This window comes from Chrysemys picta, chromosome 4 (genome assembly GCF_011386835.1).
Source record: "Chrysemys picta bellii isolate R12L10 chromosome 4, ASM1138683v2, whole genome shotgun sequence".
NCBI lineage: Eukaryota > Metazoa > Chordata > Testudines > Emydidae > Chrysemys > Chrysemys picta.
Genome location: NC_088794.1, coordinates 67,822,802 through 67,845,160, shown reverse-complemented (window position 1 = coordinate 67,845,160; position 22,359 = coordinate 67,822,802). Strand labels below are relative to the sequence as shown.

At 45.3% G+C, this 22,359-nt stretch overlaps 1 protein-coding gene across 5 annotated transcripts in view; it reads left to right on the top strand.

The window, feature by feature from the left end:
* The window catches only part of BBOX1 (gamma-butyrobetaine hydroxylase 1), a 115,920-nt gene extending 94,466 nt beyond the window's left edge, over positions 1 to 21,454 (top strand). For 4 of the 5 annotated variants that reach the window (XM_065592535.1, XM_065592537.1, XM_042855400.2 and 1 more), the window contains 4 exons: positions 9,744 to 9,849; positions 13,672 to 13,868; positions 14,942 to 15,108; positions 19,845 to 21,454. In XM_065592535.1, coding sequence (XP_065448607.1) covers positions 9,744 to 9,849; positions 13,672 to 13,868; positions 14,942 to 15,108; positions 19,845 to 20,005 — 631 coding nt within the window. In that variant the 3' untranslated portion in view covers positions 20,006 to 21,454. The remainder of the gene's footprint in view (positions 1 to 9,743; positions 9,850 to 13,671; positions 13,869 to 14,941; positions 15,109 to 19,844) is intronic. The other variant, XR_006175670.2, reaches the window with a different exon arrangement.
* The last annotated feature ends 905 nt before the right edge of the window (positions 21,455 to 22,359 follow it).

The window sequence follows — 22,359 nt, the reverse complement described above, 5'->3', positions numbered from 1 at the left end:
TCTATAAGTACCTACATGGGAACAAATATTTGTTAATGGGCTCTACAATCTAGCAGAGAAAGGTTTAACATCATCCAATATATGGAGGTTGAAGCTAGACAAATTCAGACTGGAAATAAGATGTAATTCTTTTAACAGTGAGCATAATTAACCATTGGAACAATTTACCCAGGGTCCTGGTGGATTGTCCATCACTGGCAATTTTTAAATCAAGATTGTATGGTTTTCTAAAAGATCTTCTGTAGTTCATAAGGAGTTATTTTACGGAAGTTTTATGGCCTGTGTTATACAGAAGGTCAGACTAGATAATCATAGATTCCAAGGCCAGTAGGGATCATTGTGAATATATGCATAGGTCTTGCTCTGGCCCTCTGCACAGAGGCGAAATTCACCCTAAATTACTTTAGGGTTTTAAGAAATTATCATAGTCATTTGTAACATCTGAAAAATAGCTTTAAGCGTTATAATACGGGTTTGTATGAAGTAAATGCCTAGTAAATATTTAAGGAAATAGGTTAATGCATATGAATACAGTTCTTCGAGTGATTGCTCATGTGTATTCCACAATAGGTGTGCGTGCCACCGGTGCCGGAAGTTTTTCCCCAGCATTGCCCGTAGGGGAGCACACCAGCGACTCCTGGAGTGGCGCCTTCATGGCGCAGTATAAGGGGTGCTGCGTGCTTCCCCCACCCTCAGTTCCTTCTTGCCGCCAGTGAAGGTGCTTCTGAATTGCTCTGCTCCAGCTTTGCTGTATCTCGTCCCCAAAACTGCTTGTTCGTTCAGTGTATGGTACCTGTAGGTAGTTAGTTGTTTAGTTTAGTTAGAGTGCCTGGGCTGAGGCATGCCCCGCACCCCGGGGTTTAAGTTCTGTGACACTTGTAGGCGATCTATGCCACTGAGTGAGCCGCACGCGGACTGTCTGCGCTGTTTGGGGGAAATCCATCTCAGCGATCACTGCAAGATTTGCAAATCGTTTAAGCCTCGGACCAAAAGAGAAAGGGACGTTAGGCTCCAGGCTATTCTGATGGAGTCTGTGCTGACCCCGGCTCTGGCGCACCACTGCAAGTCAGCACCGCAGTGTCGGTGCGCGGCGACCCTTCGGCACTATCAGCCAGTTGGCACCGCTCTCTGTCCACGGGGCACGACAAGAAGGCTAGAAAGAGGCCTTCTTCATTGTGACACTGGAGTTAACCCAGGACAGAGGCTAGACCCATGTCAGGCAGTCCTTGATCCCCACCAGCCTCTAGGCCTCCGACTCAAGTCGAGCGGAGTAGCCTGGCCCATTCGGAGCAGGCCTCCCCAGATGTCCGGATGCCCTCCACGCCGGAGGTCCTGCAGGCGGCCTGGGATGTTATGTCCAGGCCGGTACCAGGAGCACCGCCGGTGTCGGCCCCGCGCTCCAGAAGCAAGCCACCGCTGGGATCTCTGCAGTCGCCCGCGGCTCGGTACCGGTCTCGGGCGAGGGAACGTTCCTGACGCCGTTCACCACCCAGCAACCATTCAGGGAAAAGTCCACATGGATCACCCTCGACGCCCACCAGACTGTCTAGTTGGGTTCTGTCCGACCGAGACTCTGGGCACCGCTCCGCCTCGAGGAGTGAACACCGATGGGACCAAGGCAGATGTCGCCAAAGGTCCTCGTCTCGGAGGGGTTATCGCAGCCGGTCACAGCACGGACGTCGACGTCATTCCCATTCGGCATCCCCGCCATGGCACCACCTTTGCAGCCCTGGGCATCGATCGCCGGCGTCTCACCGTCACAGGTCCACCCATCAGAGCCGATCACGGAGCAGCTGTTACCGACAGTACCAGTTCTCCACATCGGGATCACAGTCCAGTGGTCGACATTGCTCCCGGCACCACTGCTTCTCTCAGTCCGGGGACAGCGGCAGGTCATATGTCAGCCCGGCCTCCCTTCGTAGTCCTCCATCAATGTGCCAGGCCAGTCAGGCCGAACAACCGGCTCCGCCTGTGCCACAGCAGGTGCAGTGGCACCAGGCCCCGTGGCCAGCCCAATGGTACCAGTGTACACAGTGGCTCCTGACGCAGCCCCTGATGTGGGCTCGCTCGGTGGCCGGAGCCTCAGAAGGACCATCTGCCTCCCTCTTCGGACCTCCGAGGAAGGAGTCGGTGGGACGTACATCCTCGGCACCGTGCCTGGAGACCGACCAGTTGGTGGACCCTCCAGTACCGGTGGACATGCGCTGGCCTCCTCGCCCTTCCTGGATGAGGCGATTACGGCCCCGCCTCCCTCGGAAAAATAAAGATTCATGGAGGCTGGAATTCTTTTGGAAGGAAAATTTATTTGTCCTCAAGCTTCCAGTTACGGGTGGCGAACCACCAGGCTCTCCTGGGCCGGTATGAGTTCAATCTGTGGGGCTCCCTGCCCAAGTTCGAGGACTCCCTCCAGGAGCGTGACAGGAAGGAGTTCAAAGCACTGGTGGAGGAGGGTACAGTGACTGCCAGGAAACCCTGCAGGCAGCTTTGGATGTGGCGGACATGGCCGTGCGCCCATGGCCTCCGTAGTGTCCATCAGAATAGCGTCATGGCTCCTACTCTCTGGGCTGTCCAGCGAGGCACAGACCTCCCTGCAGGACCTCCCGTTTGACGGCAAAGCTCTGTTTGTGGAACAAACGGATACAAAGCTGCATGGCCTGCAAGACTCCCACACGACTCTCCAGACTCTGGGTCTTATGTTCCGGCTCCAGCTAAACCTAAGTTCAAGCCGCAGCAGACTTCCGCTCAGACCACCCACCCAAAATATGAGGCTGCTTGTAAGAAGTCACGGGACTATAAGAGGTGCCCACAGAGGCAGTCTCGGCCTGCCCCCCAACCTGGGTCCTCCAAGGGCAGGCAGGCGGGGAAAATGCAGTTTTGATGGGACACCGGGGGGCGCCCTGCCAGTTCTAGTCAGGGATCCACTTTCAATAAAACTTCCCTTCTCCAATCGGTTGTGTGCTTTCCTCCCAGAGTGGTCGTGGCTGACTTTGGACTGATGCGTCCTCAACACCATCTCCCGGGGCTACACCCTCCAGTTTACTTCCTCCCTGCCCAACCATCCCCTCATCCCCGTCCCTCCTGGGGGACCCCTCGCACAAGGCTCTGCTCGAGCAGGAGGTGGGGCGGCTCTTGGGCCTAGGACCGGTGGAAGCGGTACCCAGGAAGTTCAAAGGCAAAGGGTATTACTCCTGCTATTTCCTAATCCCAAAGGCCAAAGTGGGGCTCAGGCCCATCTTGGACCTGCAAGGCTGAACCAGTACATAGTGAAGCTCAAGTTCTGCATGGTCTCCCTGGCCTCCATCCTCCCCTCCCTGGATCCCGGGGACTGGTACGCCGCCCTTGATCTGCAGGACGCGTACTTCCACATTCATATATTCGAGGGGCACAGATGCTTCCTCCATTTTGTCGTGAGGCAGCAACACTACCAATTTACGGTCATCCCGTTTGGCCTGTCCACTGGCCCCAGGGAATTCACGAAATGTAGGTCAGTGGTAGCGGCCTACCTCAGGCGCCGGGGGATCCAGATCTTCCCCTGTCTGGACGACTGGTTAGTCAAGGGTAGCTCCCGGTCGCAGGTGCAGGATCACATGGCGCTCCTTCTGCCCATGTGCACCACTTTGGGCCTGTGGGTAAACAACACCAAGTCGACGTTAGTCCCAGTTCAATGCATAGAGTTTATCGGGGCGGTCCTGGACGCCTCGTCGGCCAGAGCCTCCCTCCCACCGGATAGGTTCATCGACCCGGTCACAAGGTTTCTGGTGACAATAGCCAGAGCGTGCCTCCAGCTCTTGGGTTATATGTTGGCGTGCACGTATCTGGTCCATCGCGCCAGACTCAGGATGAAGCCCCTCCAGCTCTGGTTAGTCTCAGAGTTCTCTAAGGCCAGGGACAGGATGGACAAAGTCCTCACGGTACCTGAACCGGTGATCACCTCCCTTCGGTGGTGGTCCTCCCTGAGAAAAATGCTCCAAGGGGTCCCAATCAGTGGCAGGGCCCCGTCACTGGAACTGGTGTCCGATGCATTGGACCTGGGTTGGGGGGACCATGTGGGGAACGTTCAGACCCACGGTCTGGGTTGGCTTAGGATCTGACCCTCCACATAAACGTCAAGGAGCTCAGGGTGGTACGGCTGGCATGCATGGCCTTCCGCTCACACCTGGAGGGCCGGGTGGTCAGGATCCTCACAGACAACACGACCTTGATGTTTTACATCAACAGGCAAGGCGGGACCTGATCATCTGCCGTGAAGCCCTCAGGCTGGGGGATTTTTGTATAGCGCACATCTGCCTACAGGCCTTCCATCTGCCGGGCGCCTGGAATGCGCGGGCGGATCGCTTGAGCAGGGACTTCTCCTCTCAACACAAGTGGTCTCTCCACCCAGAGGTGATGCACAGACTTTTCCGAGTGTGGGGAACTCCCCAGGTGGACCTGTTCATGACTCGGCAGAACCGTCGCTGTCCTCAGTTCTGCTCGGGGGGGGGAGAGGGGCTGGGATGGGACACTATCTCCGATGCCTTCCTCCTATCCTGGTCAGGCCAGTTTCTCTATGCCTTTCCCCCATTCCCGCTGATCGGCAAGGTCCTGGAAAAGATAAAGATGGACAAGGCCTGGGTCCTTCTGATTGCCCCGGCATGGCCCAGGCAACATTGGTACGGGACCCTCATGGGCCTGGCAGTTGCCCCGCCATGGCCCTTGCGGTCCTGCCCGGACCTGCTCTCCCAGGACCAGGGCTGCCTCCTCCGCTCCAACCTAGCGGCACTCCACCTCATGGCGTGGCTGCTCAATGGTTAGGTAGGGACGAAAGGACGTGCTCAGAAGGGCTTTAATATGTCCTCCTAAAAAGCAGGCAACCCTCCATGCACCGAGCCTACTTGGCAAAGTGGTCTCAATTTTCCAGATGGGCGGACGAGCGGGGTGTTTCCCCAGTGGCCGCCCTGATCCATCTTATTCTGGAGTATCTCCTCCACCTTAGAGCCCAGGACCTGGCGCCCTCGTCAGTCAAGGTGCACCTGGTGGCGATATCGGCCTTCCATCCGCCAGTGCAAGGCCACACGGTATTCTCCCATGCTATAACTAGCCGATTCCTTAAGGGGTTGGATTGTCTCTTCCGGTATTTTAGGCCCCCAGTCCCGCAGTGGGACTTAAACCTGGTGTTGGCCCGTCTCACGGGGCCCCCGTTTGAGCCGCTAGCCATGTGCTCCTGGTCCCACCTCTCATGGAAGGTGGCCTTCTTGGTTGCAATCACGTTGGCCAGGTGGGTCTCGGAGCTCAGGGCCCTGACCTCCAAGCCGCCATACATGGTGTTTCATAAGGATAAGGTCCAGCTCCGCCCACACCCTTTGTTCCTCCCGAAGGTGGTCTCCGCCTATCACATGGGTCAGGACATTTTTCTACCGGTCCTCTGCACCAAGCCCCACGCGTCCAGTGAGGAGCGCCATCTCCACATGCTGGATGTGAGATGGGCTCTGGCTTTCTACCTGGAGTGGACTAAGCTGTTCAGAAAGTCCTCGCAACTGTTCATCTCCTGGCCAAGCGCATGAAAGGTCGGCCGATCTTCACTCAGCGGCTCTCCAACCGGATCACTTCATGCATCCGTACTTGTTGTGACCTGGCGGGAATCGCTCTGCCACCAATTGTGAAGGCACACTCGACTCAGGCGCAAGCCTCGTCGGCTGCCTTCTTGGCCCGCGTCCCCATCCAGGACATTTGTAGGGCTGTCAGGTGGTCTTCAGTTCACGTGTTCACCTCGCACTATGCGATCTCTCCCAAACCAGGGAAGACACCGGGTTCGGCAGGACTGTACTCCGTCCCAAGAATTTGTGAACTCCTACCCACCTCCAATGGACATAGCTTGGAATCACCTATTGTGGAATACACATGAGCAATCACTCTAAGAAGAAGAAAAGACAGTTTCCTTTTCCGTAACTGGTGTTCTTCGAGATGTGTTGCTCATGTCTATTCCACATCCCACCCTCCTTCCCCTCTGTCGGAGTTGTCTGGTAAGAAGGAACTGAGGGTGGGGGGAGCGAGCAGTGCCCCTTATACCACGTCATGGAGGCGCCACTCCAGGGGTCACTGTGACGCTCCCCTATGTGTACTGCTAGGAGAAAAACTTCCAGCACCGGTGCACGTGGCAAGCATGCACACCTATTGTAGAATAGACATGAGCAACACATCTTGAAGAACACCAGTTACGGAAAAGGTAACTGTCTTTTATATATCTATTATGTTTGTTAGGCTATATAATGTAGCACATTAGTCTTTTTCAAGATTTTTATATGTCATTTGTAGTTGGAATTCATGTAAAAGATCATAGAATAGAGGGGGACTTAATATTCAGTTACACTTACTTATTTCTCTCCTGACGATAGTTTTGGCTACATTTAGCAGCTTTCCCCCCAGTTTTAATGCGTTTCACTTTGAGACATGAATTATTAGGAAATTTCAGCATCTGGTGTTGGCATTTCCATATGCAGCCCAACTGCACATTTTTTAGTAAGAACCTATTGAACATGCAGTTCTTAGCAAAAGACTTAGCGAAAGACTTTACAATCAATTTCTTAGACCCTAACAAAGAAGTTCAATTAGTGCTTATGTGTAATGTTGAGGGTTTTTAAAAAAAAACTATAATAAAATAATAATTCCTAATAATTCCTTGTTATTTTAATGGCACTCAAATCCAAAGGTCTAACAAACGTTAGAAACAAAATTATAAATTTCAGATTGGCAGCCTTGCTAAATAAATATCCCAACCAGTTTGCAGATTCTCCCAATAACAGAACAACAGTAAATGCAGCTCCCACAAATGAAGAAAGAAGCACAAGTCTTTAATCTTGCCCAGATGTCCTTTCAGAGCACAGAAACCAAGTACATTTATTTTTATTTATCGTCACTCATTTTTAAAGGTGTCCTTACCAAAGTATGTAGGTTACTATATGTTTTATGTACTGCGTGCTGGATAATAACTTGAGAGGACTCCCTGTTTCTAAAACTAAACTGACTATTAGGATATCTATTTACAGAGATGCCGCGGTCTGCATGCCAGCCACAGGTGCACAGACTGACTTCCTGGTGCATCTTCCAAACTGTTCTTTTTTGTTCAACCTGTGCTGCTCCCTCCAAGTTCTGTATATGTCACTATACTATACAGGGTTTCCATTCAGTCACTGATATTCTGGATGAGTTGATCAGACAAATTGCACTCCCCAGATACTGCAGCTGTAACGCAGAAGATGATTGGCTAAGAATCGGGGTTTCCTGCTTCAGTCAGTTGAGAAAGCTTGGACAAATAGATATATAAGAGATTCCTGGTGTAGCTGAAACAGAATTACACCAATGCGAAGTAGGTAGTGTGCCAACATAGGGAATTACAGCACAACCCATTAGAGCACTTCACAAATTATGCCTCTTTGTGTGGTTTGCCACCATTTAGACAAGCCCGTAGTCTCTCTAGTACCTCTTATAAAGTCAGAAACTCACTATGTTATTTTCCTCTAAGTCAAAATATTTTTAAATATATATTTTATTCTGTTTTTCAATGGCCCGAGAACCCCTGCCTCATGCTGAGTTTTCCTATTTCAGATACAAAAATGTGGTATATTTTTGCTAAACTGGGCTTGGGTTCCAGAACCTTTTGTGGCCTGAGTTTCAGTATGGTTGCAGATTTCAGTGCCAATGATTCCCAGTCACAGCTAACAGGCTAGCTTCTCATCTCAGGTGAGCTGTATGTATTGCTATGAAACACACACGATTGTTGTACCTGCACAGTGCTTGATTTTCTGCCATGCAGGCTGTGCAACTGAAGTTGGAATCTGACCTTTGTTACTGATCCATAGACCATTCCCAGCCCATTTTGTTCTCTGTTGAGGGATCAGAGTCCTCTGGGATTACCCATATTTTCCTCCTTTACCTCTTGCACCAGCACTCTCATCAGACAGCAACTCTCCCTGTGACAGAGCTCTACCTCTTTAGCAATGTTAAGGTCTGAATTTGCTAACTTCTGTGCATTACATTTTCAAGCTGGACAGTGCATTAATGTAGCTTTTTGCATTTAATCAATATTTGGCTATAAGTTAGTAACTTGATCTTTGATAGAATCTCCTTACATGGAAGGAATGTTCCAGTGGATTAACTCCCATAGCATACCTTGTTTAACAGAATGAACGTGCCTTTTTGTAAAATGTCACAGTAATTCTATAATGTATTTTTATTTCACCAGAGGTATATATTTTCTCAGAAGCAAGAGCATTACAGTAGATTAAAAGGCTTTGGAGCCATTAAATTGCTCTGGAGCCTACCACGACAAAGCTACCCTCAACACTAATGACAAGGATGACATAACACATTTTTTTTTTTTGGCCTTAAAGTTAGTAACTGTGCAAATGTGGTTGAGGTCTTCATATTTTAGAACTGAAGTCACATGTGATGAATACTTACTATACCATATAATTAAATGAATTTCCCCATGATAGTTGAACACATTTGTTAATATTCTGGGTTTTTTCCCCAGCAATTTTATAAACCTGCCTTTAGCAGTTTTTGGCATACCTATACTTACAAAAACTTTTGCTTTGGGACAAGAATTTTTATACAATATATAAATCATTTTGAACTGTGTTTTCAAGTTTAACCTGGGCATTTTATAAAAAATAAGCATTATCTCTATATTTCAAATGGCTTGTGTTTTGTATATTTAGTCTGCAGTAATTCACAAGGGGAAATGAGTTTTCATATTTTTCTTTTTAAATCATGTCTTCTTCTGTGATTGCATGGCCTGCATATGTTGACTTACACTTCCCAGACAAATGTCTGGATCTATATTACACGTTTGCCATGAACTATATTCAATTGTATGAACTTTGTGCAAACCAGAACATGTGGTTTTTGGCCTTAGACTTTGCTGCATGGTGTGTCATTTGAAACATATTTTGACTGCATTGCAAATCTGATGACTGTATGTCTTTGTACTCAACCACCTTACAATATATAATTTGTTGCTGTTGTCAGCAAGACTCATGCTGATTTTAGTTCATCCATCTTGAAATTTAATAAAAATGTAGAGGAAAAATAATGGTACTAGCTCTCAGAAAGTACGAAGGGAACAGCAAGAAATTATATCTTGACGTCTTTCATCCAGAGATTTTTTCTTTTAAGGGAATATGGGAAAGGCCATGTTGTAAAGGGTACTCTGTATTTGACATTTTCCCTGTCATTTAAAGGCTTAAAAATCTTTGAAAAAGAAATGCAACTTACAGTGCTTCCACTTTTTCTTTGGGGAAATGGAAATGACCAAATTGAACAAACCGTGCCAAAAATGCTGTCCTCCCTTACACCTGTGCAACTCCAGTAGGTGCTACGCTGATTTACACCAGCTGAGGTTCTGTCCTGTCCTTCTGCTGAATGCTGGCACAATACAGTCCTCAGAGCTTTTACTAGAAAAGCAAAGGCAATACCCTCAGAGATATAGCACTGGGGGCAACTTGTCTGGCCTACTCCACACACACTAGCATCATTTTTGAAGTGATTGCTTCTGTTGCACAGTTGCTGAAATGGCCAGTTCAGTGCTGTGAAGGGCACTGGTGACTCATTGTTTGTCCCTTCTCATTATAACAATAATTCTATATCCAGCAATTTTTAATAGCTCTTTTGTATTGAGATTTCATAGTTTCATTGTACTTTGCTGGCTTAAATGGCAGATGGCTTTAACATGTTTCCTCTTCTTTTTTTTTTCTTTCATTGTAAAGCCCTACTTGGCAAGTGGAAGACAAAAGGGATGCTAATAATGTGGCTTACACATCTGGGAAGCTAAGTTTTCACACTGATTACCCTGTTCTGCAGCATCCTCCTGGGGTAAGGAGAACCTACTGACTTTTCCACAAAGCAAGGGGGAAAATCTCATTGTTCCTATAGTTTGAAAAAGCGACAGGTAATGTGTCTGCTGAGCAAAACTTAGATATATGTAAAATTTCTGGTTTTTTAAAGTTCATCAATCCATAGGAAGAATTATGATTATCTAGTCTGAATTCCCATATAACAGGCCATAGAATTACACTAGTAATTCCTACAATGGAGCGAATTATTCTTTCCTGCTATATGAGTGAACACTATCAAACCCAGTAACTTGTAGCTGAACTAGAGGATATCTTTTTAGAAAGACATCTGGTCTTGATTTAAATACTCCAAATGATGGGGAATTCACCACTTCCTTTAGTTAGCTGCTCAGGCGCTTAATCACCCTTACTGAAATTAAAAATTGCATCTTATATCCAATTTGAATTTAATTGCTGCTTCCAGCCATTGGCTTTTTTATGCAGTTGTCTGCTAAATGAAAAGGTTCCCTCGTACCAGATACATTCTCTGTGGTATTTATGGACTGAGATCAAGTCACCGCATCACTTTCTCTAGAAGTTGAAAACAATTTAAAATAATATTTAAGGAAAACTTGTTCCTAAATTGTACTGAATGAGATGGCACAGGGAGGATCAAGTAAAATCAATAGCAGTGATGTTTACTTCCATGCATTTGTAAGTCATTAATTTTCTTACAGCATCAAATGTTTATAATGGGGGAAATTGCTGCTCCAGTCTGCTGGAATTCTTTGAGTCAACAAACTAGTAGATGAAGGAGAACTGGTAGATATAATTTATTTGGACTTTCATAAAACTTTGACAAAGTCCCTTACAAGAAGCTATTATGGAAATTAACTAGTCATGGAGTGAAGGTAAAGTTCTGTGTCATGGATTAGAAGTTGGCTGAGACAGAAAAGAGCAGGGATAAATAGTCAGTTTTTCATGTGGCAAAAGGTGAGCCATTGAGCTATAATAGTGCTAATGTTGTGTAAAATATTCATTAATGATCTAGAAAAGACAGTGAACAGTAAGAAGATACAACATGATTTAAGTTAATCAAGATTAGGGAAGAATGTGAGGTACTCCAAAGTGGCCTAACAAAACCAGCTGACTGGGCAGCAGGGATGGCAAATGCAATTCACTTTTGACAAATGGAAGGTAGTGCACATTGGAAGGAGACATTTGAAATACTCATACTACTGGAGACTGAATTAACTGTAATTACTTAGTAAAAAGATCAGGGAGCCCGTAGACAGCTAAGTGAAAACCTCTGTGTAATGTGCAAGTCAAAAAGAGCAAACTGCATATTAGGATGTGGTATGTTGCACAAAAATGATATTGAATATATTACAGTGCCATTATCCAATTCAATAGGGTTCCTCACTTTGAATACTGTGTCCATTTCCGACTACCTTATCTGAAAAATAATATAACAAAAACAGAAGTTCAGAGAAAACTATTAGAGGCCTGAGGATACTTCCACATGAGGAGAGATTGAAAAGATTAAAACTAATGTGAACTGGGCATACCTTAGGCAGCTTTGAAAAATTTATTCTAGGTATGTTTAATTCAGAGAGGAGACAAATAGGAGAGATGATCAAGATATAAAACTTATGAGTGAGAGAAGGTAAATCAACACTTCTGTTTACTTAAGCATAATACAAGAACAAGGGGACATCCCGTGAAACTGGATGGCAACAACTTTAAACTAATAACAGGAAAAACATTTTACCCAGTTAACCTGTGGAACTCTGAGTCACCATGACAGCACAACATGATTCACATAATTCACAACAGACCTGAAAGAGAGTACCACAAAGAATGTATAACTAACTAAAGATACAGCAAACATTTGTACCTTCAAATTTCATACTTGCAATTCCTCCCTACCCCCCCCCCCCCCCGGCTTGAAGTAATCATTTTGTGATGAAATGAATGGGCCAGCATGATCTATTTCTGAAGAGGTGCCAAATCTTTCACATTAATGTGCTACCTGCTGAACATTCATTTAGATGCTGTTGGTTAATGTGGAATAGGAATAGAGTGGTAGTTCATTAATAGGAAACAGATGTGCCTTAGCTCACTATCTTATCTGTGCCAAAACCACAAAATCACGTACTGCCATAAAACATTTAAAAAAAAAACACACAACCTGTTCAATTCTAAAAACCTAGTTTAAAATAAAAATTGTTTTTAAGCACATTAGAAACATATTTGCCATCTAGGCTCACAATGCATGATTGTGCTAATTTCCTAATTATTATACAGTATCTAGGTAATATCTAAAACAGAAAGTATGGCCCTAAATGGATGATGATTAATTTTTAGAGGTCACCTATAAAAATATCTGAGGATTTTTCCAAAGTTTTGATCTCATTCACATGATATCCTGTTAAAGATGAGTACTAGTTTTGGTTGGAGTTTCCATCTCTCTAGACTGGAAAGCTAATGTCTCATTTTGCATCCCTTGGAGTTTTGTCAGAGGGCCATTATCACTTATGGGTTAGAGTGTCACAGTCCTTCCCTGACCATGTATGCCCCTGTTTGCTCATGCACAGATTGCAATTCTCGCCATGGTGGTGAGAGAAGAAGCTGCTTTCCTAGTACTCCCCGCTGTTAGCAAATGGGTATCCTGTCTCCTGCGCACCTCTACCAGCAATTCTGGACCTCTCTACCAGCTATTCTGGACCTTTCTGTCCAGAATAGCTGGTCTGGGATATGGAGTGGGAGCAAGCTCTTCTGTGAAAAGGATGAAGTAATGTACTCCCTCTCCAGCGCATGGAAGGAACAGGGAATGAATTGTGAGTCCCTGAACCACATTTGTGCCTGGGCCAGTGCAGCCATACACCATCCCTTATCTAAGGCAGGTTGTATTTAGAATCTAAACTTCATTTCATTTGCAGTTATGTTGATTGATTCTTCTTCTGCCTCAACAGTTACCCCTGTTTCTCCCTATAATCACTGCCATATTACATCACCCCATGCTACAGGGGCAGCTAACAATACCTGAATCCATTCCTTCCCCTCACTTCTCTGTTTTACTTCCCATTTTCTTTAGATCTAACTCAGTTTCATTACTTGGGTACAGTCCTCAATGACTTCAGTGAAAGTTGCATTCATGTAAATGATGGTCCAATTCTGTGTTTAGTTACACTGATGTAAACTGCAGAAAGTGGACCTGCTGCTGCTCTCCTTGATGTCACTGGAAGTTTGCCATTAACATCGGTAGGAGCAACACTGGGCCCAATAGTGTTATCCCAGATTTACATTCGTGCAACTGTGAGCAGAATTTGGCCCTTCAGCTCCATCTTGTCCAATTTTTTGAGAACTCTGAACACAACATAAACAGAAGTGTATGTATCCTGAGGGTCCATTATTGCTGTAGATATCTTAGACCTGCTGTCTTCAATGAGCCAGTGACACATACTGACATCCTTGATGAGCACATTTTTCACACCTAATTATGTCATTTCTGCAAGTGGAAAATAATTTCCTATATTTAGAGAGGCAGTAATGACCACAGTGTGTGTTTAAATTATATGGCAATAATCACCAGTTGTACCAACCTGACTCAGGCCAGAAGAAATTTATGGAACCAGAGCTTTGTGATTTAGGCCTAATTCACCACCTTGTTACTTAAGTTTTACCCCATTGTGACAGTAGACTCAGACTGGTGTGAAACTGGGGTAATACAATGGGGATACAGGTCCTTTAGTCTTTTAGGATATTTTTTAAATGACAGGACAGATGAATGAACTGATGACAATGAATTATTAAATATCCAGGCTATTTCTTCCTGTAATGAGGTGTTAATTTGTTACAGATTCAGTTTCTTCATTGTATAAAACAAGCAGCTACTGGAGGTGAAAGTGAAGTTGTAGATGGATTTCATGTATCCAACAAGCTGAAGGAGCAAAATCCTCAAGCCTTTCAGATCCTCTCCTCCACCCTTGTAGACTTCACGGATGTTGGGGTCGACTACTGTGATTTCACTATGCAGTCTAAACAGAGGATTATAGAGTGAGTAACAGTCAAGGGTGTGATTATATCTAATAGAATCCCAGTAGTAGCTCATACCATATTGCTGGTTCACCAGGAATTACAGGGTTGCACACAGTGCTTAATTTGTGCCTGGGCTTGCCAGGGCTGAGCCCCAGTACCTCTGGGCATGGCAGTTCATAGCCCTGACACCTCTGGGCTTGCTGCATTAGTTATGAATGTAAAAAAATTGTTTGAACCCCAGCAACTCTTTCATTACAAATTAAGTACTAGTTGCATAGCAACAATTTGCTTGAATGAAAAAGTTTTATTTGCATCTTTCATTGTTTCTCTTGCAGAAAGATGTTAGAGGGTCTATGCCTGCCACCTTGTGGGAAAACAGTGTTTCAATTTTGTCTTTAATTATTATGTCTTATCAACTGAATTATGTTGTACTACAATGTGTCAGTTATTCTTTATTATTTTTATTATTGAATTTATCATTGTCTCAACTTTCCCTACTCATTCTTTCCACCCTCCAGGAACTCAAAGCAACCATACTAACCTTCTCTTGATATCCTTCAGTTGGTCTTCTATCTAAATTCTATATGAAATGTGTACTAATGCTGGGATGCTGCCATGTTATGAAGCTCCTAGATAGAAAAAACTCTTATGTTACATAGAGGCTTTCTTGCTGTTTTATCCTCTTCTTTTAATCTTGTTACATGACAAGGAGGTCAGGTTAGATGTCATAATGGTCCCTTCTGGCTGTAAAAATCTATTAATCAAAACACACACATTATGTGTGTGTTGATTTTTTATATAGATAGAATAAGGGTGGGATTTTCAAAAATGCCAAAATATTGAGGAGCTCAAATCACTTTGATTATTAATCTTCCTAAACCCTGGTCCATTGATAAACTTGAAAGCAGGAGTCTGATATGCAATAATGTACAATACTTTGTCATAGCACGGCACTTCGTTGTTGAACTGTGCTGTAACAGCCAGCAACTGAAAGGGGAATGTGAACCCATCCTTACCAAAACAAAAATATGCTAAAAGGTTGAGTGACATGATAATACATTTCTCTCTCTCTCTCTCTCTCTTTCTTTCAGTGTAGATTACAGAGGCCAGGTGGTTCGTATCAATTATAATAATGCAACAAGAGACACTGTTTTTGACATACCTGCTGAAAAAGTGCAGCCGTTTTATGCAGCTTTGAAGGAATTTGTTGATCTATTGAACAGCCCGGAACATAAGTTTACCTACAAGATGAAACCAGGTCAGTGAATAAGTTGCTTCTGCTTATAGTAATTGGAAGATTTATTTTCATGCTTTTGCCTAAGATCAAAATCCTAAACGTTTGAACATGTTAGTACAATTCTGGTACAAAAAGGGAATCTCGGTCCTCTCTGAGTGCCCCACATGAAATACTTGGGGCCAGATTTGGAGAAGTCCAGAGCACTTATGACCGCAACTGAAATCAATTGGAGCTGTGTTTTTAATTTGTAAAGTGCTATAAAAATGCTAAGTTTTCTGGAAAATTAGGTCTGAGGTGTATCAAGTTGGGCATCCAAAATCAGTGGACACTTTAGATAGTTTTACCCTTAATTTCTCTGTGCCTCAGTTCCCCATTTGTAGAATGGGGATAATAGCACTGAACTACCTTACAGGGGTGTTGTGAAGACACATTCACTACTAGGTATGAAGCATTCAGATACTATCGTGAGAGCATCATAGAAACCATAGGAGGAAATTAATTACTCTGTATTTGGAGCCGGGTTTAAATAGTGTGCAGTAAATAATTCATGGGGCCCAGGCTGAATGATGAGGATAACACAAACCATTGAATAGCTGCCCATTAAGTGAGCACGTTCCTTCTGTGCAGTATGAGGAAGGGGTCTTGTGGTAAAAAGTAGTATGTGATCACTTAATTGAGGACTGTGGCTGTGTCTACACTTGGAGCTGAGAGTGTGAATCCCAGTTTTCATACACTTGCACTAGCTCTCACCAAGCCAGCACACTAAAAATAGTAGTGTAGCTGCGGTAGAATGGGCAGCAGCAAGCAGTGGCACAGACTAGCCACCCTAAGTATGTACCCAGGGGGTTCCAGTCAGGTTTGTACTCAAGGTGACTAATCTGTTCCTGCCACTTGCTTCAGTCTTTGCTACCATGATTACTCGACTATTTTTAGCACGCTAGTGCAATGAGCGCTAGTGTGAGTATGGCTACGTGAGCCGAGAAAATACACACACACAAAATGCAGGCTGTTTTGAGCATGTTGGCTGAAAATTACCATGGTGCACAGTGCTGTGCAAAGATGTGCCATGCTAATGTGCTGCAGTAGGTTTGTGCAGCAGGGCTATACATGAAGGCATCTGCTGTCCTGTGTGCTGCAGAGGCCAGCGATGTAGATGGACCAGGAGATCCATTATTACGTGTCTCCAGTGGCACTGTTGCCCCACACAAGCAGGGTGGAGATGCTGGAGCACACACTCTTCCAGCCCATAGGCTGTAGTAATAGCTGCCGGGGGCGGGGGAGGGGCAGTGCACCGCAAACCTGCACCTTGCCTCTGGGTTGTGGGTGGATTTTACTTGCCAGCCCCCATGCTCATCACCTTCACAGAGCCTCTGGCTTTGTGTATGTGAAGTGAGTTCACCCACTAAAACCAGATCATCATATGTGGACCCATGACTGAGAGGGGAGCCATGAGTGCTCTCTGTTTCAGCCACTTTCCCAAGGTAGCTCCCAAAGCTGGAGACAGCCTCGGACACATGGGAAATGTATTAGCCCCTCCCCTGTGCTAGCTGTAACAGGGAATAAGGCTCTGTCCTAGCACCCGAGGGAATAAAGATTCACACATCTCCTGAGAGGTTGCTGTGGGCGACTCTCATCTGTGCAGCCATCTCTTTCCTCAACCTAGTTGTTCTTTACTCATCACCCATTATTAAAGGCACCTGCATTTGTTCTCTTACCAACAGTTCTTCATCCTTGTATGGTCCTTCGTGCTGCTTCCTCCTCCTGCTTCTCTGAGCAAACCTTTGTGGTCCCTCTTCCTCCAGTGATACCTTGTTGGCCCCTGAGCATCATCCTCATGATCTTTTGTGGTCTTTTCTCTGCACAGTCCCTTGTTGTCCTTCCTCCCCGTCCTCCTCAACATGGTCCCGTGTGGTCCCTCTTCCTACTCCGCATGATCCACACAGTCCTGGATCTTCCTCCCACTGCACGTGATACCTCGTCGTTCTTCCTCTTTTACCGCAAATCCCTCATGGCCCTTCCACTTCCTCTGCATGATCTCTTGTGGTCCCTCTTTAACATCCTCCATGCAGTCCTTCACAGTTCCTCCTCCTCTGCACAATCTCTCATGCACCCTCCCTCCCCTTGCATCGCTCTGCCTGGTTCCCCAGTGTCTAGGAAACTGGTTGCCGTCTCTTTCACTGCAGACACTACCTTTCTTCCTCAGTCTGCTCTTTTTAACAGTTTCCTAATCCTTTGTCTAACATTTCCCATCTAGGTCCTTCTCCCCCACCACACCTATGGGATCAGCCAGACTCCTGACTCCACACCAGCAGTGTAAACTTCAAAGGAATTAACATCTGCTTTATCCATTTGAGAACAGGCAATCTTGTTTCTCTTCCTCCAGTTTCCTGCCTTATTCACTACATACCTTCCACCGTGCGGCAGGAGTCCTAGAGATAACACCCTCCTTCACTATATAAACCTGATTAATTCCCAAAGCACTGAATGAGGCAGGGATCCTTTGGAAAAAAAATAGTATGTACACTGTATCAAAAGCCATATGCACAAGGGGGCTGGATTAAGGCTGTATGGGCAAACTTAATTCTGACATTCCCTAACTTTTGAGTGCTCAACTTTGCAACCTTAATAATGTTCTTTTAAGGTAGTGGTTTTGGATGTCGTTTCCTCATGTAAAAAAAAAAAAATCTGAGAGCACAGAATTTCCTTCATGTAGCATCATACTGACACCCGCTCGGGTCATCAAGCAGGTTTGGAAACTTTAGATCCTCTCAGACCTCTGCCACTTGAGCTAACAGAGTTATTGATAGGAGCAGCAGGCAGAGTACTTGGATTGGGCATAGAGGGAGATAAGACACACTTTGAAAGTAGGTTTCGTACATATTTGCTGACAGCAGAGGAATGTAGAGTCTCAGGACTCCTGGGTTCAGTTCCACATTCTGGAGGGGATTTTGCATGGAAGGTGCTCAGACATTACAATGGTGGGCAGCAGTGTAAAAACCCGAAGATAGTATGCTCTAAGTGCTTATTGACCCTTTTCCCCTGTCCCGCACCACATCTGTCTCACCTTCTCCAGCCCCTTCCTCCAGCTCCTGCTCCCATTCCCTCTAACCCTATCCAGACCCAGACTCCTACCCTTCTTCCCCCTGAATCACACCTGTATACCACCCAGACACCTCCACCTCTCCTCCCTAACTCCCTCTGCTGCCCCTTCCCCCAGCTCCTGTCGGCTACTGCTTCCCTGTCTGCGTCTCCCCACCCTCTGGCTCTTTCATTCCCCTCTTTTCATGTCCCCCCACACCCAAGCACACGCACACCCCCACCATGCCTCACCTCTGCCTTCTAATCAGGCTGCTTCCTTCCTCCTCACTGTTGGGCACCATCAGCAAGAGCATTTGAGTCTACAGGACAGACAGTCCGTTGCTCTCAGTTCTGGTGCCTGGCCCCACAGCAGCCAAGAGCCACAATTGCCGGGAAAGTCCTGCTTACCCCCAGCACCCAGAGATGGAGCATGCTGAGTTGTTTTGTGGGGATAGCACATGTGCAGTGCAGTCACTCAAGAGCCTCACAGCTCCATGTGTATGTGTGTTCAGTACCAGCAGAACCTTTGAAGAATTTATCTCCCAGACTATTAAGAAGCTGCTTCAGAGCATGTGCAAACCAGACATGCCAAACCCATGAAAAAAACGCAGAAATTGGGCTAATTGGCTTGTGAGTTGCTTGTTGGCTAGTTTTTGGCTTGTAGCTTGTTGCAGCTTGTTGCTTCTTTTTTTTTGATCGGTTCCTGGCAAGCAGGGGCCAGAGGTGGAGAGAGTCAGGGGTGCACAGCGGGCCCACCACTGTCCCCGACTGCACGTCAGGGGGATCTAGTCACATACAGCGTTGGGGGTTTTAGGGATTAGGTTGTTTTGGCCTTGTTTTGATATGGGATTAGCTTGATTTTTGGCTTATTGTGAAAGTTGGGGTGCTTATTTACCACGTGAAAGTTGGTATCTGAGGTGCAAACTGCAGTTTTTCAAAGGCTGAGAACTTGGCCAAATGTGAGTGGTCCCTGACTGAGGAGTGAGAGCCTCCTAGCTCCATTCTGTGCTGTGGTTATCCCCTACAATGATGAATTGGATACCCTGTACATTCCTCCCCTCCCCCCCCCTTCAGGCAGCAGAGAGGAGTAGGGTGGGGGAGTAGAGGCTGTGCTGCATTGCCACCATTGGTGAGGTCCTTTTATTTCATGTCAGACCCCTTTCTCTGTGCTGGTTGGATCCATGCAAAGTGGTTATTCCAGCCATAGAGTTGTGGTACTCCTGCAGCCTCTATAACCCTAGTGATGTGGGAGGGCGTTGCAGTTTGCAGGAGATACAGTGGCTAGGGCTCCAGCCTGAGACTTGAGATACCTGAATTCAATTCCCAGCCATAGACTTCCTGGATGACTGTGGGCAAGTCACTTAGTCCCTCTCTGTCTCAGTTCCCATCCGTAACATGGTGATAATAGCACTGCTCAATGCCACTGGGATGTTGTGAGCATCAGTATATTAATGATTATGAGGTGCTCAGTTACCCCAGGCACAGACAGATGTAAGTGATGGAATGTTGTGCTTTCTAGGAATGTTTACATTTCTCAGTTGTGGGGAACAGGTGTTTTGGGGCTGTGGGTTTTAAGAGACACTCAGACAAATGCATTTAAAGAACTTCAATGTGTTATATATTTGAAATGATGGAAAACATGACAAAGTTGTGAAGTACGTTGTTTAATCTCTTCGTAGGAGACATAGTAACATTTGACAACTGGCGTTTACTGCATGGTCGCCGGAGCTACCAATCAGGAACAGAAATATCCCGTCACCTGGAAGGTGCTTATGCAGACTGGGATGTGGTAATGTCAAGACTCCGACTCCTGAGGAAGATTGTCCAGAATGGCAATTAAGCTTTCTTCTGGTTTAATAATTAGCAATGCCTTGGATGGTTCATCTTTGTTTTAAAAAATACAAATATATTTGATTTCCACATTTTAAACCTTCGCTAATATAACCTTTGAAAGACTGAATATATTTTTCAAAGGTATGCTTTGTTGAAAACAATATATCTCGCAGTATATCTTTATTCTGCTGTCATTGTAAGTGGTATTACACCCTGCTGTACTAGTCTGAAACTGGTTAGATACCAATACACCACAAATAGGCCTTCCCTTCTCAGAAATCAGTCTCTCCAGGTGAGGCATCAAGAAAAGCCTTTCACATATCACCCATTAAGGGTTTGTAATGGACAGCATCTTTCTGCGAATTTTATATCTATTTTCAGAGATATAAAACTCGTTTTCTTTACGCCGCCCCCCAAAAAAACCAACAAAAGCTTTAGAATCTGCAGTGATGTTAACAAGCAATTCTACTCTGGAAAGTGACTATTCAAAAATAGCATCTTCTTACTCAATAGATCTGCTCTTTGTGTATGTTCAGAGCCACTCCTGCTTAATTTCACACCCACGAGTAAGTTTTTGTAGTACTTTTTATTCCAGTTAGGTCTAAAGAGTCCATACAGCTATAGGAGAAGAGATGGACTCATACCCTTCCTTATCAGCAGTAGTATTACAGTACTACCTAACGTCCAGAGATCAGACCCCTGTTGCAGAGGGTGCTTTGCACATACGTAGTAGAAGACTCTCCCTGTGCTGAAGAGCTTACAGTCTGTACAGCCAAAGGAAGTGTTTTTGGCCCCATTTTACAGCTAGGAACTGAGGCACTGAGAGATTCAGCATGAGAGTCACATGGGGGACTACACTCAGCATTGCAAAGCCTAACTTTAAGGCACTTTGCCACCAAGTGGAATTCACAGCCCTGAGTTAGGCACCTGGGCTCCCTATACAAGGGGAGAATTAGTTGCCTAAAGATAGGATTCACAAAAGGCAGCAGATTGAGCTGGGAGCTGCCCAAGATAGCCAGTATGAAATGCCAAGGAGAAGGGTGTGTCCTAAACCCCGCTCTTCAGTAGGTGATAGGTGCCTAACTCCAGGCCTAATGGAGGCATCTCTCTCCACTTGGGATTCACAGCCATGAAGCCTTTCCTGGAATTCATTGCCTAAGCCAGGTCATCCCTTTCTCAAGAAAAACAGAGGAGAAGCCCCCTCCCACCAACACTGGTAGTCACCCAGAACATGGGAGACTCTGGTTCAGTTCTGCCTTCTGTCTCAGATATCCATACTGACCAACATTTCCAAAATAATTTCAGGGAGATTTGTGGTGGTATTTAATTTGCTAATAAAGCCTATCTGAATAGACACACTATAGAAGTTCCTTTATATTATTACTTTGCTAAATAATACCATAGAAACATGTATTTACTTTATTAATTATCTTGTTGAAGTACTGTGAACATATCACTCTTGCTTTCTTCAGCCTCTCCTTGCTCGGATAGAGCTGGTAACAGTACTGTTTGCAAAACAAATTCATTTTGGTGGCAAGTACACCCCTTAGTGTCCTAGTTTTGATTTCATTTCTCTGATGGGTGCAAATTTTTGCACATATGCTGAAAATCCTTTCACATCCAGCATTGCTATGAGACAAAACTCAGATAGCTTTGGAAAGCAGTGGAAACTGTGTGTCCCTGACACTGGACTTTTTAGTTCACTCATCTTGTTGCAAAAAGACGTCTCTAGCATTGATTCTGTTTCAAATTAAAACTTCTTTGTTAACTGGGAGGTAACAAATTCATTGTTGAGGCTGTCCATTTCTTCTGTGGGAATTACTGGAAAGGTTGTCAGTGTCTTCACTAGAATAGAAAATTCATGTCTGCTTCTCTTCCTGAAATCTAACACAAAGACTATAAAATGTCATCCTTCTCTGAAGTTTTTCCAGAAGAGCTTCCATAGCTTCGCATTCATTCACTTCACATCAGAGTAAAAACTTTTACGGATAGTGTCACAATGAGCACCGCATTAAATTTCTTCAGACTTCAGGAATGGTGAGGCACAAAATCCAACAAACAATTTGTTCTCCTCCACTTGGTTTTCTGGATTTAAGAAATCTACCTTTGACAATTCTTTTGTTTCTTTGAGACAGGATGGCTTTATGTATCTTCCAAAGATCTTTTGGAACAGGTGCATAATGGTGTCATGCAAGCAGTGGGCGAGAGGGGCTTCACTTTGCAGCATCTCATACAAACTATCAAACACAGGCAAAACATTATGCAAAAACAGGTAATACAGTTCAATTTGTAGATTTTCAAAGATTAGTTTGAGATTTTACACCAGGATCTTTATTAACGGGGGGGTGGGGGGGGAATATG